Source organism: Rhododendron vialii, chromosome 13a (assembly GCF_030253575.1).
Source record: "Rhododendron vialii isolate Sample 1 chromosome 13a, ASM3025357v1".
NCBI lineage: Eukaryota > Viridiplantae > Streptophyta > Magnoliopsida > Ericales > Ericaceae > Rhododendron > Rhododendron vialii.
The window spans coordinates 23,235,151-23,251,490 of NC_080569.1; the positions used below are offsets into that span (position 1 = coordinate 23,235,151).

Sequence of the window (16,340 nt, forward strand, 5' to 3'; positions counted from 1 at the left end):
ACACGATAGGACTGAAAGGGTGTAAGTGTTATTTGTGCCATATAAGTTAAAAAAAAAATGGGGCAGGAAATCACTTTCTTTTTTTCCTTTTTCTTGTCCGGCATCTCTCTCTCTCGGCTCTCACCTCTCTCACATTCTCTCTTCGATTTCATCTTCTACGAGTGGGTTTTTTGAAAAATCCCAAGTACTAAAGTTGTTCTTTGCGACGAGAGCTTTCTATCCATCCAAGAAAATTCACGATCGGAGCACTTCGAAGTTTCCTCCATATTCGGGCTTGCTTCTAACCTTCAAGGTAGGGATCTCCTACCTTCTTTACATGTCTAAGTGTTAGTTTGATGTACAAGAATCAAGTTTGATCATCTATTTTGAATCTTGAATAAATCTTGCATGCTGAAGATTTCGTGGGTTCTGCTAATCTGTCTTTTTGGAGCCTTTCTGCTAGGAATTAATTTTTGGTGCCTTCATAACAGTTAAAGTACGTTTTAATACGAAGATTTCGGTACCAAGATCATGCAAAACCGATAATCACACAATTAGTTATGGATTTTTGAATACTGGCTGTTTCCTGGATGTGCGAATCTGTGCGTGGCTGTCTTCTTTTAATTTTCTGGGCATGACGAACATTTTGGGTAGCTTTGGGTCTTTTACAGGAGGTGCATATTTAAGTTAAGAAGAGATTGGCGTTGGAATCAATTAATTTGGTTAAGTATACAATTTTTGGTGAATTTCTAAAGCTGGGTTGGTTGATAGGTGCGAAAATGATTGCGAAACTGTTTTTCTTTTGATTGTTGGGTTAATCTCCTCTTGTTTTTGAACCTGGGATTTTTACCGAGCGTAGGGCTTGTAGTTGTGCAACTTTTGGCTTTGGTTTCACTATTTTTGAGTTTAAGATGAGCGAGTTATGATTTTTCAATCAATTTTACTTATTTTCGCGTAGAATCTGACAGCACCGGCGGACTTTGGTAAAATAGCCATAACTTCTAGCTCGGGACTCGAAATGATGCACCGTTTGTTTTGTTAGAAACTAGACATATAAAGCTTTCTAACGATACATCCCATGAATCATGGGTATGTCCGAGCGATAACAGATTTGCACACAAAACTGACCCAAATTCTGCTTTGCACCAGTTTCACTGATACGCTGAGCTATAATCACAAAGCCATAGTAAGGTTATCCGAACTCCGTTTTTGATGTATGACCTATGGATCAAAGAAAAAGAAGTATACTTTTCAATGGTTTAAGTGTCGTCCTTGAATTAGCGTTGTTTAATTGGATATAGTCTAATGTAAAGGATTTAACTTTGCCAATTTGACATGTGGGGATACAATGGATTGATTTAGATGATTAGGTGTTGGATTAAAGAGAACTTGTGGTGTGTAAGAGATATGCATTGTTGGTGTATTGATGTTGATGTTGTTTGATAGTTAGAGAAATAAACACTTTTAGGGCATTGTATTGAGCATAAATAGAATCATTGAGTATTGTCTAAACATGTTTCCGTTTGATTGAATGTTTTAGGAAGTTCGAGTCGTCACGTGGATCGAGGTGAGTGATTTAATACTTAAATTACATGATTTTGAACTTGTTTTCTTTAACGAACTTATTTGAACAAATTTTATGAATTGTGTACTCCATGGAATAACAATGGAAGGTGGAACTATTTGTGAAATATTTGCGAATCTATTTAATGGCATTCCCAACGTTCGGTCTTGCTAGGGGACGGCTTAATGGCTAGCAAGGGTGTTTGAGGTTGGTATGTGTTTTGGGATAATGCGTAGACGTCTGGCTTATCCACTACTGGGGACGCCCGGTAGCTTTGAATTTTGAATAGCGGAATGTGCATTATATTTGACTTATGATTTTGAGTTCTTTGTTTTGAAATATTATCAAATTATTTTGCATTGTCCATGGAAGGCATGTGAGTTAAGTATTAATCATTCACACGAGCTTTGGCTTAAGTATTTTCTTTTCCACCTTTCAGGAAGCGACGCATAGTGTGGCAGAGTGTTTACTTTAGTTTGTAAATTTGTAGGTAAGCACAGCTCTGAGAGGTTTATCCTTTTGGTTTGTAAACCTATGTAAGACTTTGGTTTGTTATCAATAAAAGTTAACTTTTGCTTCCGCTGTTATGTTTAGCCTCTTTTGATCATCGCTTGCTTAGATGATATTTGATTTGTGATTTGGCCTTAGTGAGAAATCACTGGCATTTGTCATGATTAAGACCTCGAGGGGCGGGTCAGGGTCGTGACAACAAGTGCCACATTTGGGGGGATTTTCAATTCTAATGTATGTGGACACATGTATGTACAGGGTGAGAATGTATCTGGACATGTGTATGTATAGAATGAGAGAGAGAGAGAGAAGTGGAGAGTTAGTTTGAATGGAGTTCTACCTAGGGTTTAGATAGGAAAGATAAGAGATGAATATAAATCTCTGATTCTATGTATATCTAAAGTTTAAATATATATCTTATATAATAGTGCAAATAATATCAATTGTACACATAATAATATATTTTAATTAATCAATCTAATTAATTATTGAATTAGGAATTTAACAATATAAATTTATATTTAAAAAATTGGGTCGAAAATGCGAGTCGTTACAACCTATCCTCTTTAAAATAATTTCGTCCTCGAAATTATGTGTTTAGGAATTTTAAACTAAAACAATAATTTTTTTAATAACTCATTTATGTTGATAAAAGATATTTTCAAAATGTTATTTAAAAAAAAAATCCATTTTAAGAATCCCTAAAAACTATATTTAGATTTCAAAAAGACATTTGTTCGAAGAGATTAAGGACGATAAGTAACTATATGTCAAATAAAAAATTTTCATGAAAATTAATTTTGATAACAAACATGAAATTATAATTTTCAAATTATTATTTTTTGATGTTAAAACCATTGGAGTCAAACGACAATACTGCACTCATTTCATTAGAAAATTTTCTAAAATGTTAAATTTTTTAATATTATAAAGGAACAAAACTTGTATTCGCTTGGTGGATTTTATGCAAAATTAATCCAATGTGGCTATCATAATAAGGTCCATTTTAACGAGCGGTCCAACCGTTTTTTTTTGTTTGTTTGTTTGACATCGTACTCTCTCACTTTTAGTACAAGTAATTGATTAAATATATAGGATCATATTAATTTTTAACTATATAAGTAACCTCACAAAAAAATATATATATAGTTAACTTATCACATAAAAAGTCAAGCAAGTAAGACCTATGTTTTCTCACAGTACGCTCTCGAAATCTAAGTTGAACGACGGCTAAATAGTACTTATAGTTTTGATTTAAAATAAGTAATAACCACAACTAGTAACTCAGGTTTACGCTCTCGGAAAGTGATCTACCTAATCTACCCAAGGTCAAGAGTTGAACCTATGCTCTGATACCATTCTGTAATGCCTCGATTTTTCAAAAAATTTCGAAAGTATTAACCCTAAAATAAACTGAATTTTATAAACTATTAGGCCCCTATTTGTCGTTATACAAAATGTACATTAAAAAAAATACAAAAAAGAATCTAACATTTTATTTAAACATCTTCAGAGCAACTCTAGTCTTGACACAGATCTCAAGCAACGTTGGCCCAGACTCCGTTTCAGGGGTCCCACCTGTATCAACTGCTTCACTGTAAAATCCTGCACACTCTGGCAAATTGAACGCCGAAGCAAATAATTTGTCAGGATACAAACGTATCATAAATGATAATTTACCAAGTAGAAATCCTAAAACCCAATATCATAATATGCAGATCAACAATATAATAATTCATAATACACAGAAGGTACAAAATAATAACACATCGTCTTTTTCTTTATTATCCACCACCTTACATGTAATCTAAGGATCATCTCCACGAAATCTTTTCCTCCTACATCCACTAACTACAACCGTCTCATGGGTTCACCCTTCCTCTTGTTTACGTTGTACCAGGGTCCTAGGTGAGCGCACCTAAGTTATGTATCGAGCATGTTCTCACTTAAGATCATAACAGAAGGATCGAGTCATCCCATGACGTATTGTACATTAGGGTCGGACATCCACTACCCCACGCTAATTATAACCGTCTCATGGGACCCATTCTCTTCTCCAAAGAGAAACTTCCCATGACGTATCATACATTAACGTCTCACTAACTATAACCGTCTCATTGGACCCATTCCCTTCCTCGAAGAAAAACTTCGCATGACGTATCATACGTTAGTGTCACAACATATCTCATCACTGGGCCCCGCAGGTAACCCATTTAAACACAGGGCCCCATAGGTTACTCTTGCCATCGCCATAGCTCAATTCACAATCCATACAGTACTCACACTTTCAACACTTTACCATTTTTCATTTACTTATCATCGTTTACATGATTCACTACTCGTAACCACTCCGAGAACCTATTTGTCTAATCTACAACCACAACAAAATACCACACGGTTCAACATTTCAACTAAAAGTACTAACATGCCAACAACACATAACCATGCGATAAAATTTATCCTGCCATAGAATTAATCATGCGAGTAACAAAATATTATTTAGTCAAACAATTAATTACTACACTTAAAATTAAGTCTATTTCTCTCGTTTAGAAATTTTATAAAACATTTCTACTATTTATACATTTTCTTTAACTCTCATATTATTCATAGATTTTATAAACTAATTTTTATTGGAAAATACTTATTGCTAAATTTAGTACTTACTAACTATATTAAATATTAATATGAGATTTTTATAACAACAAAATTATGCGAGGCTATTCTAGTCAATATTTATTAGAGTTAAAGATTAACTAATATATAATCTAAAATATTTCTTGTTTACAATCTAAATAAATATTTACTAGTAACATATTCTTGTTAATATTTCATAAACATTTATCTACCCCAATAATTTATTAAGCACGTAAACGTTCACTCAAATACAAATCAACAATGCATCATTAATAGTAATTTCGCAATCAAACACTTGTTAAATGATTATAAATTTTCACAAGATATAACACTAATCATTCCAGCACAACCGGACTGAATTTTTAATATAAATAGGACTAAAAATAAATTGACAATTTAATAACAAGGCATCATCTTCAATAAACTTTAAATCTAAGTCCTAACTCCATTAAAATGTAGATTAAGGTTTCGGTTTCCAGAAAACTATCTCAAACGCGATTTTAAGTCCAAATAAGTGTTGCACGAAGTCCGTAGATCGTCGTGGTGGTTTTGAAATCTTGAGGCAGCGTCCGGCGGCACTCCGACATGGCCCGCAACGGTAGTGTGCCCACGAAACTCACGGTGTGCACACACCTACAACCACAACTCTCTCTCTCTCTCTCTCTCTCTCTCTCTATTTTAGACTCAACAATAGAATTGGAAGTGAAATAATGTACTGGTGTTCAATTTTCGAATTTATGTGGGTATGTATAATGAGAGAGAATAAAATAGTAACAAGGTGAAATGATAAGTGTAGAAGTGGTGAAATGAGAAAGGAGTGTGAAGGAGAGGGATATTGATAATGATAAAAGGATAGCGGACAAGTGCCACATTTGGGGGGGTTTTCAATTCTAATGTATGTGGACACATGTATGTACAGGGTGAGAATGTATCTGGACACGTGTATGCATAGAATGAAAGAGAGAGAGAGAAAAGTGGAGAGTTAGTTTGAATATAGTTCTACCTAGGATTTAGATAGGAAAGATAAGAGATGAATATAAATCTCTGATTCCATGTATATCTAAAATTTAAATACATATCTTATACAATAGTGCAAATAATATCAATTGTACACACAATAATATATTTTAATTAATCAATCTAATTAATTATTGAATTAAGAATTTAACAATATAAATTTATATTAAAAAAATTAGGTCGAAAATCCGAGTCGTTACAATCCATGCCATGCTAACTACGGCCATTCCACTGATCCCATCCCTGTCTTGCTCCTTTAATAATTGTTGTTGTTAGGGGTGCAAATGACGGACTCAAAATGACCTTTGTAGTGTTCAAACTCGACTCATTTACTAAATGAATTCAAAATTCAAATTCGAGCTCGGCTCATTATATAAAGAGCCGAGCTGGGCTAATTTACTTAAAGAGTCTATTTAAACAAGCCGATCAAATATAAGGAGCCAGGTTTTTTAGTTTTAAGCTCGGCTTGTTTATTCAATGAGCCTAAAACTCGACCTTGAGCTAGATTAGAATAGTAAACAACCCCATCCGAATTAAACCTAACCTTAACGAGCCACGAGCAATTCGTGAGGCGTTTGCAGCCCTAATCACATGACTCCTACAATATGCCTCATTGACCCACTTCGAAGTCGTCGGGGCTACAGCCACGATTTATAATCAACCCTCCCCACCACTTACTTCTCCACCCTCTCCCAATCTCCTTTTTTTTAATCAAATTTGAAACCCCCAGAAGGCTGCTCCAGAATGGATAATTTACTCCCCAGAAAGCCTCTGTTTGTTTACACGATTTGCTTGCTGAGCCTTATCCCAATTACTAAAGGAGATTACCCACCTTTCTTTTCCATAGGCTGCCCAGACCTTGATACAACCAGTACCTACGCCCCAAACAGCACCTACGAAACAAACCTCAACACCCTCTTCTCCGTTCTCTCCTCCCACTCCAATAACACATCCGTCGGCTTTTACAACTTCTTCATCGGCACCAGCCCACCCGACATCGCCTACGGCCTTTTCCTCTGCCGTGGCGATGTCTCCTCCGCCATGTGTCAAGAATGCGTCGTTCACACTACCAGAAAGGTACTTGAATGGTGCCCCAGGTCAAAGCAGGTGACGGTCTGGTTGGAAAAGTGCATGTTGAGGTATTCCAACGAATACATATTCGACCTTCAGGATATAGGGTACTTGAGGATTTTGCACAACATTTGGAACGTTACGAATGAGACCAGTTTTAACGAAGTTTTGGGAGAGGTAATATGATATAATAGGGAAAATTTCACGTAGGCACTTGACCTTTCATACAAACGGTTTATACATGGTTGAAAAATTAATTGTTCTAATTTTCAATTCGTTTGAACCGATATAAATATCTTATTTCTCTGATTATTTTATTTTAAATGGTCATAATTAATTTTTGACTTTAAGGCTTTCGTTAGTTAGCTCTAAGAGATATTTGATTCTACAACTTTCTTAATGTTGACTAACGAGAGCTTTAAAGTCAAAAATTAATTATGATTCTTTAGGATAAAATGATCAGAAAAATAAGATCTTCACACTAGTTTAAACATATAAAAAATTAGAGCACTTAAACTTTTTTTACGTTTGGTTTTAGACGGAGGGGTGAATATGGCAGGTGTTGAAATAATGAGTTTTTAGAAAGCTCAGGTGTTTATATGAAATTTAAGAAAGGTCAGGTGTTTATGTGTGATTTGTGTAAAAGGTCAGGTGCCTACGTGAAATTTTTCCGATAAAATTTTATAAAGATTATGGATATACTTTGGTATGATGCTTCTAATGTTTGAACAAAAATATGAACTCTTTTTCACTCTTCTAATTTTTTATAATGGGATGTTCAGATCAACTTGCGTACATCTCGACCATTTCGGAGCTCTGGATATGATAATTAGGCATACCCTCCAATGACCTTAAGTTTGAAATGTTTGGCCGGTGAAATTCAAACATGAAAACTCATAGAGGACAACTGATACTTAAGCAAGATGATAGGATCCAATATTTGCAAATGTCCTTGTTCATGTGACCACGTACTCTTATCTAGTTAATTTTATTTTTTATATGAAGTCACTGATGATCTGGTTAATTTGTTCCTCTATCCATCCGAAAGTTCGCGTTCATTAGTGTGTAAGGAAACATGCATTTAATTCTTTAAGTCGAGTTTAAAGTTATATATTATCGAAATTTTCCTCTATTAACAATTACATCGATTGTTTTTTATAGAAAAAAAGTAAGAAGAGTGAAGGTATATTTTGAGACACCTCAAAATGAAAATACAGACCAAAATTATTGATTTAATAAACCAATACAAAACGGGGCCTATGCAAGAGCCCCAACAAAAAATGGGCCGGCCTCTAATTTCCTGCTCAACATAAGTTAGTTTTGGGGAAAATGACGGTCAATGACGTGTTTTGATAATTAATACCCGTCAAGAATATTTTTAGCATTAACAAATGTTCTCAGTATATTTTTGGCGGATATTAATTATCAAAACACGTTCTGGGCCGTCATTTTCCCTTAGTTTTGTATTGCAATTAAATTGGGTTTGGGCCGTGTAGTGAGTGCACTATTACAAAATGACGGGTCCACGTACTTTAGTGGGAGAGGAATACATCAATGTTATCAATCTCGTATGGTATCGGCAATAAAACGATACATATATCTAGGTGTTCTACATCGCTCAGAATACAGCATGTACTGGTTGATAGATGGCGTGTATTAGAATCTCAACTGGTACAAAACAAAAATTGAATTTTTTTTCTTCTAAAAAATACTTGAATGTTAAGATAAATCAACGAAACGAAGTCTTTAAACTTTGGATCAAATTTGTAAAACTTGATATTTACAACAAGTTGATCTAATTATTTAGCCCCTTCTATGTCTTGATAATTTTACTTCAATTTAACTTTCTTACCAGAATCCTTTCAAATTCAGAACAATATATTATATAGTTGGCTCCATGTTTTAAATTGCAATTTCGAAAAACGTAATGGTATCGATGATACGATCTTATATCGGCAGCTATCAAATTGTGTCGGCCGATACATATGTCAATAACATTATCGAAGGTCCAATATCACATTACATAACAGCCAATACTATACATAACAGCCTTTATTTACAACAGTGGTTGATTCCCTCTTATCACCTCTCTGTGGTCGAATATGAGAGCAATCTCTTTGTCTTTCTAGTAATTTAGTTTGGTGTGTCTTTTGTTAAGGAAATAGAATCCCATATTGCTTGGGAGTGGAATGGGTGATCACACTTAATAACATCTGGGACCTCTTCACTCATTGCCAATTGGCTTTGAGATGGATATAAAGTTTCTACATGGTATCAAAGCGGGGCCGGCCCGTTCCACCCTACATTTTAAAAATTAACAATCCTCACCCCACGATGACAGACTAACAAAAAGACTGCACGATGATAGGACCCAAAAAGTGGCCACACGTGACAGACCTCAAATGCGGCTGCACGTGAGGGGGGATGTTAAGGAAATAGAATCCCACATTGCTTGGGAGTGGAATGGGTGATCACACTTAATAACATCTGGGACCTCTCCACTCATTGCCAATTGGCTTTGAGATGGATATAAAGTTTCTACACCTTCGTGGTATATAAAAAAATGATTTTTATGTTATATCTAATGCTAACATTTGCAACCACTTAAGTATTGGTATTAATTACACTTCAAAAGGTTATGGACGATATTGTCAATCAGGCTTCGAGTGATGAATCAGGTAAGAAATTCGCGACTGCAGCAGTTCGTTATTCACCCCTTCTGATGTTGTACGGATTAGCGCAATGCACGCTTGATATATCTGATTTCGATTGCAATACCTGCCTTCGGGGTTATATCTCGAGTATTCCGGGTTGCTGTGATGCAAAACAAGGAGCGATAGTTCGGTTTCCGAGCTGTAATATCAGGTATGAGTCATACCCATTTTACAACGCCAGCTTTGGTGCCGCTCCGCCGCCACCTACGCCAGTCCTCCGTCCTCCGTCCTCCTCCAAGTACTACTACTACTACAAGCAGCCCTGGTAAAACTTTCTTTTGTAAAGCATGGATTTGGAATTTAATATTTGAAGTTTTTAGAATTGTCTAGTATTCATAATCTGTTACTCCTGTTCGTTCCATATTCTTGGTTCTTCTTTCTTTAGATAGAGATGTGAAATAAATTTTTTGTTCCTTTCTAAGTCTATCCTTTAAATACACATCTAGAAGTGAAAAAAATTGGAGGTTGTCAGACCGTTTTTTCATTATCTCTCCTCAAATTAATTGAGATTAGGGAGGGTTTCAATTTAGTATTTTATGACATTTGATATCGCACCCACATGTCTATTTTTAAAGTGGTCGCACGGAGTGTCACTGTGTAATTAAATTCATGGAGGCACTCCGGGTCTTACAATCTCTCCCTCACGATAACGCTCCCGCGACTCAAACACATAACTAGCTTCCTAGCTCTGATACAAATTGAAAAACCCTAGGCCTAGATAGCCTAGGTCTATAGATTTGCTTTGTTTTGATCGCTTCTATTAATCAGCCCACAAGAAACAGAAAAGCAATAAATGATGGCCGCAACGATGTACGTGAATTTTTTTTGAATGGGTACGTGAATCAAAACACTATATGAAACATTGCTGGGTTACAAATGACCTCAATAAAATTATCATAAATCCTCACTAATTGACCGAAGACGGATTTGTCGAATCCTCATACATCGCTGATTGCACCAGGTGTTTAATTACGGAAACACCTTTAATCGTCAACCCCTCCAAATACTTTCAGAAATCCACTGGACGAACCACTCAAGTAGTTGCATGAATCAATGTTTTAAGGAATTTCTTGGAGTTATGTTGGATGCCGAAGGAACAATCTATCATGCATTTTCTCCAAGAAACAAAGCAAATACCCCATTGAATGTCTTCTGAGGCTTAGACAAAAGCGGGCATATTAAGAAAAAAATGCTGTTAATTTGAATAGTATTACACAGATTTCGTTTTCGACTTAACTCCCATAACTTAAAGGACCAAGAATATAGGATGAAAGGCATTTATCAATTAAAGTTGCAAAAAGTGAGCGATCGTGGTATTAAATCAATTCAAGTTATTCGATGTTGACTCTTACTGGGTTTGTTAAAATCTAATTCGAGGCTAGGTTTGAACACATTTTTCAAACTCGTTTAGTTTTTGACCGAAGCTTGAACAATTCACCAATATGCTTGAGATTGCATTGTGATCATCAACTTGATTAAATGCTTCTTTTGGACGAATGTTAAACAAAACAAACCTTGTATAATATTCATTTTTTTTCTTCAAACAAGCTGAAACTAATCACTACATACTCGAATTAGATTGTTTAATTGCGGCCTTAGTCAGTTCAACCTTTTGCTAATGAAACAATTTTAATAATGCAGGTAATGGGGGAATCTCATGGCAAGTAATCGCTGCCATTGTAGCTTCAATTGGGGTCGTTGTTATTCTTTTCATAGCAGGCTTCTGTTTCGTAACTAGAAGGGCAAAGAAGAAACATAATTCTGTAGAAGAAGACAATGGTAAGAACGAGGGAAAATTTCCAAATTACCCCCACACTAAACTAAAGAAACTTCTTCTTGCCAGAACAAACTAAAGAAAGAGTGATAGAGACCACAAAACAACTTCTTGTCCTTTCCTGTTTTTACCATTTGTTCTTAATTTCAACTTTTGATTTGTCCAGTTGGGGATGACATCTTAAAAGTGCAGTCCTTGCAATATGATTTGGGTACAATTGAAGCTGCCACAAACAACTTCTTAAACGATAACAAAATTGGTGAAGGTGGATTTGGTCTAGTTTACAAGGTACTTTTTTTTTTTAATTCTGTAAAAAAACTGTTTTGACATTTGTAGAAGTTGTCCTACTTTGGATCTATGAGTTTCATGAGATGTTTTGTATTTTTAGGGTTTACTTTCAGATGACCAAGAGGTAGCTGTGAAGAGGCTATCTCGAATCTCAGGGCAAGGTGCACAAGAATTCAAGAATGAGGTGTTATTGGTTGCCAAGCTCCAACATAGAATCCTTGTGAGGCTACTCGGATTTTGCATGGAAAGAGAAGAAAAGATTCTCATTTACGAGTTTGTGCCCAACAAGAGCCTCGATTACTTTTTATTCGGTTAGGCAATCTAAACACCTCTTCATCAGTACTGCTTGTTTCTAATTTACATTGCTATGAATGTCAAGTCTCGAAATCCAATAAGGTATTAACTGTCAAACAAAAAGCATAGCTGAATGGTCCAGAATACGAATTGTGTGTTGACACCATTTATACAAAGATTTTTAATGGCTTCCAAGTTAAAAACTCTTATGTTACGAAAAGGAGAAATTAGTTTTTTCATGTTAAGCACTCTTATTAAGCGTTTGCACCTAAAATAGGAAGAGAATTAGATTCCAATGAAACGAGATTAAGGCGTTTGGTTGGGGCAACCACTGAAATAAATTCTTTCTCTAAACCCTTCTCTTTATATGTTGGTAAATGTATTCTTTCCGAACCAAATTAATCAATCAAGTCAGTGAAGAAAGCGTGTCGCTAATCACTCTAGCCGGGTTAGTATTGTTGATGTGTTGATGTGGCACAGGCACGGAACGACGCAATTAACAATTTTGTTTTGCCGAGCAAAACAAAAACCTCATTGGTCAATGGTCTTTATTGTAGAAAACATGATTCCAATTAGTAAGATGAATTTTCTGATAAAACTGGACCATTTATTTCTCAAATTTACAAGTATGCCACCAAGTATTTTTGGGCCTTGCTTTGATTGGATTCATGTTGAGCCTCTATTTTTCTTTGGATGGTTATATGGGAATATACTACATAGGATTAATTACTACATATTTTGGGGTCCTAAAAGTCTGTCATTTTTTGGGCCAAAAGCCATGACACTTTGAGTTTTAACCCAAGGCCGGTCCTGATCAGACCACTTTAACATATTCTTATGCTTTTGTATCAATTTTGAGAAACGAAATAACATAATACATATTTCCCATTCTAGTTCTTTATTCTAACTTGAACTTGCATTTCAACCTGATCAATGCACAGACCCACAAGAGCAGGAGAAGCTGGATTGGTCAAGACGGTACAAGATTATAGGAGGGGTAGCCCGGGGGATGTTGTACCTTCATGAAGACTCCCGGCTTAGAATTATACACCGTGATCTCAAAGTTAGCAACATCTTATTAGATGTTGATATGGATCCAAAAATTTTAGATTTTGGCATGGCTAGGATCTTTGGAAATGATCAAACTCATGGAAATACACGTCAAGTCGCTGGCACATTGTAATCAGTGTCCCTGCATCCTTTATGTTCGTTTTTCTATAATTTCCATTAACAGGCACTGACTTATACAATCTCAATCTATGCATCATTGGTGTTAGACTTATCACATATTGTTCATTTAAGCCACCCAAACTTGGTTAATAAAATTTAGAAGCTACTACACCTATTGCCAATTGATTTTAGGTTGGAACCTTTAAAGAAATCTAACAATTGAGATTCATCAAAAGCTGAACCTTAGGGAAAACAAACACATGTGCTTATTAATGTTTTTGAACAACGAGTGCCTAACTGCTTAATGACAATTCATGGACTTTACCGTAGAAATGATTTCAACACTTGCTTCTCTGAACAATAGTCCTTTTCTTTACCTAATTACCCTTTCATCAATTCTTGACATATATATTTTGCTTGTTGGAAAGATAGTTTGTTAAATCAACTATAATCAGGCAAAAAATAGTAGTGTCATCAAAAAAGGGGAGGCCAGGCTAAACCTTTGTTGACATCCCTTATGTCACGTACTTTTTGAGTTAAACCTTTGTGCATTATGACCTCAATTTTTTCATGTCTGATTTTTTCCGCAAAGTACTAGTTTCCTTTCCTTTTTGTCTTCCATTAATTCATGATTAACTGGTAATGGTGGCTTGTAGTGGTTCATGTCTCCAGAGTATTTAATAAATGAAAAGTTCTCTGCGAAGTCTGATGTGTTTAGCTTTGGTATCTTGATTTTGGAGATCATTTCTGGCAAGCGGAACAACTTTTACTATTCAGATGATGTGGCAAACCTTATGAGCTACGTAAGCTTTTTAGCCATACATTTTAATTGCTACTTTGTCTATCTCATTTTGCTAGCTAGTCTTCTATCCAATTTATAAGGGATGTTCGAGTATGTATGTCTTTGTTGAAAGTTCTTAAGATTATCCTTCATAAGAAGATATAGATATATGCATGTTAACCAGTAAAACAAAGTATTAATGCATGCCATCAATAATGTCTTTAAAATTCGCCAATCTATTCACTGCACTGCCTTTTAAACGTAACCCTTAATATATATTTTGACATAACATTGGGAGTATCTTCCTCTTTAGTGCAAATATCATCGCATCCACAATTCACGTTTGTATTGAATTGTTGCAGGCTTGGAAACTCTGGAGGGAAGGAACGCCCTTGGATCTGTTGGATCCCACTCTTGAAGGGTTGTATGCAAGAAATGAGGCCACTAGATGTATTCATATTGCCTTGTTGTGTGTCCAAGATGATCCGGATGCTAGACCTTCTATGGCAACAATAGTTCTGATGCTCAATAGCTATTCCACTACGTTGCCACTTCCTCAATAGCCGAGATTCTTAGGCCAGAGTGGAATAGGGTCGAATATTATTCCAAAACTACAGCCGGATCAGTCTATGAGCAAGTCAATACAGTTGACTGTGAATGAAGCATCAATTAGTGAAGTAGAACCAAGGTGATGTTGTAAGCTCCATAGGTCGAGATCCGTTTGGTTGGCAAATTCATGATGAAAATTGATATTTGCATGTATTCCCCAATTATCCAGTTGTATGCTTATTTAATTATTTTCAGAGTGTAGCTAGGTTATGGAAAGAAATCTTATATGGTTGTGTTTATTGTGTTTTCTGAGTGCAATAGCATTTCGTCAAGTTGTTAGTGTGATTGGCCTTTTTTGGATAGCGACAAACCATTTGTGCTTGTAATCATTTCAAATTACATATATTTTTTCCTTTGGATTGGGTGGTAGAGAGTCTAGGTGAGTTTAGCTTTTTTACCAGAATCTTTGACATTCAAAACAATTATATAGTTGGCTCTAGGGTATTAGATCGCATTTTTGAGAAGCGTAACGGTATCGATGATATGGTCTTACATTGGCCAATATCAGACCATGTCGATCGGAAAGCTCCTATTATGATGCTCCAAAACGGAAAGCTCTGCTGGGTTTGGTCTCACTATTATTTCTCCTTCATATCCAAACTCCCATTTTTGCTCAAAAGAAAGTTTTTTTTTTTTTTTGACATGGCTCAAAAGAAAGCTTGATGGGGCATTGTTTGTATAAAAAATGGACCGCTCTTGTCAAAGAGATCCATCCCAAATAGTAAGGAGATATTCGCATTAGAAGATATTCGTGATGACGAACCAAGAGGTGTCATGCTGATGTGGCAGGAGGTATTCGTGTTGATATGGCAGGGTGACACATGGCAATACATGATAGAATCTATAACTCCCCTAATACATGGCCTTAAATCAAGGAAAGTGTATACTAAACGTTTCTAAACATTTTGTCATTGCTAAATAAAATCCTAGAGCCGCTCCTGTCTCTGGTAGTATGTAGAGACCCGTAAATTTATTTATTTATTTATTTTTATGTTCGTAATTGAGGAAAAATGGTGAAAATGACGTGAATATGAATATGGTGGTTAAATGTGCAAATGTTTGAAAAATATGGATGTTAGTATAGTATGGTGTATATATGTGTGTGCCCAGGGAATTTATTTCCCATTTTCTCCATCTCTCGTCTCTCTCTCGGCTCTCTCATCCAACCACCCAGAACCCGTACCCATCGACCTCCAATCCATCTTTTACTTGCGTATTGGGGATCATATCGCATTGGATAGAGCTCGGCTTGGTGTATTTTCCCTTGGTTTGGAATTCCGAAAGCTAGGGCTAGCTCAATCCCTTCGATTTCGGCTTGGATACTCGAGGTAGGGAATTCTACCTCTCTTTATATGTTATTTGAGTGTTTCTATGCTTTGTTTGAGTTTGTATTGGTTGTTATTGAGCTTGGATCGAAACCTGAAATTTTCTGTCGAAATCGTTTGTAAGTTACTCTCCCTACGGGTAGGAACTTTTCACCTACCGGTAGGACGATTGAGAAATCCCCCCATAACCAGCTCAAACGTACAGCAGCAGCTCAAAAGCTGCTCAACGTATTTAACTTCTACCGGTAGCAACTTTTCGCCTACCGGTAGGTCAAGTGCAAAAGCTGTAGGAACTTTTCGCCTACCGGTAGGTCAGGTGCAAAGGCTGCTCAATGTATTCAACTTCTACCGATAGGAACTTTTCACTTACCGGTAGGTCAAATTTGGCCTTTCTCTTTCTAAAAAAAGGCTGTTCAATGTATTCAACTTCTACCGACAGGAACTTTTCACTTACCGGTAGGTCAAATGCAAAATTGTCTCGTTCAAATGTTGGCCTTTCTGTTTCCAGTTTCTACCGGTAGGAAGGTCAAGTTTTACCGGTAGGACTCGTTCACCTACCGGTAGGAGATTGAGCTGCTGTAGTGTCTTTCAGCTACTTTCCTATATC

The 16,340-nt window shown here is 36.0% G+C and overlaps 2 protein-coding genes and 1 long non-coding RNA gene across 3 annotated transcripts; all 3 read left to right on the forward strand.

Annotated features, from left to right (window-relative positions):
• The first annotated feature begins 861 nt into the window (after positions 1 to 861).
• Positions 862 to 2,130, forward strand: LOC131313368 (uncharacterized). Its single transcript, XR_009196183.1, has 2 exons — positions 862 to 1,407; positions 1,462 to 2,130. It is a non-coding gene; the product is annotated as an uncharacterized LOC131313368 (long non-coding RNA).
• Positions 2,131 to 6,831: 4,701 nt separating this feature from the next.
• Positions 6,832 to 13,373, forward strand: LOC131314016 (cysteine-rich receptor-like protein kinase 10). Its single transcript, XM_058342513.1, has 7 exons — positions 6,832 to 6,955; positions 9,414 to 9,757; positions 10,875 to 10,951; positions 11,134 to 11,271; positions 11,433 to 11,554; positions 11,655 to 11,865; positions 12,790 to 13,373. The coding sequence occupies exons 1-7, from the start codon at positions 6,839 to 6,841 to the stop codon at positions 13,029 to 13,031; spliced, it is 1,251 nt and encodes a 416-aa protein (XP_058198496.1). The 5' UTR covers positions 6,832 to 6,838; the 3' UTR covers positions 13,032 to 13,373.
• Positions 13,374 to 13,396: 23 nt separating this feature from the next.
• LOC131313369 (putative cysteine-rich receptor-like protein kinase 33) lies at positions 13,397 to 14,571 on the forward strand. Its single transcript, XM_058341645.1, has 2 exons — positions 13,397 to 13,821; positions 14,162 to 14,571. The coding sequence occupies exons 1-2, from the start codon at positions 13,681 to 13,683 to the stop codon at positions 14,360 to 14,362; spliced, it is 342 nt and encodes a 113-aa protein (XP_058197628.1). The 5' UTR covers positions 13,397 to 13,680; the 3' UTR covers positions 14,363 to 14,571.
• Positions 14,572 to 16,340: the final 1,769 nt, after the last annotated feature.

Excerpts from the sequence above, each read along its gene's own strand:
- LOC131314016 (XM_058342513.1), top strand. The coding sequence starts at position 6,839 with ATGTTGAGGTATTCCAACGAATACATATTCGACCTTCAGGATATAGGG. Across the intron at positions 6,956-9,413 it reads TTAACGAAGTTTTGGGAGAG|GTTATGGACGATATTGTCAA; the intron begins GTAATATGATAT and ends ACACTTCAAAAG. Across the intron at positions 11,866-12,789 it reads CCTCGATTACTTTTTATTCG|ACCCACAAGAGCAGGAGAAG; the intron begins GTTAGGCAATCT and ends ATCAATGCACAG.
- LOC131313369 (XM_058341645.1), top strand. The coding sequence starts at position 13,681 with ATGTCTCCAGAGTATTTAATAAATGAAAAGTTCTCTGCGAAGTCTGAT. Across the intron at positions 13,822-14,161 it reads TGGCAAACCTTATGAGCTAC|GCTTGGAAACTCTGGAGGGA; the intron begins GTAAGCTTTTTA and ends GAATTGTTGCAG.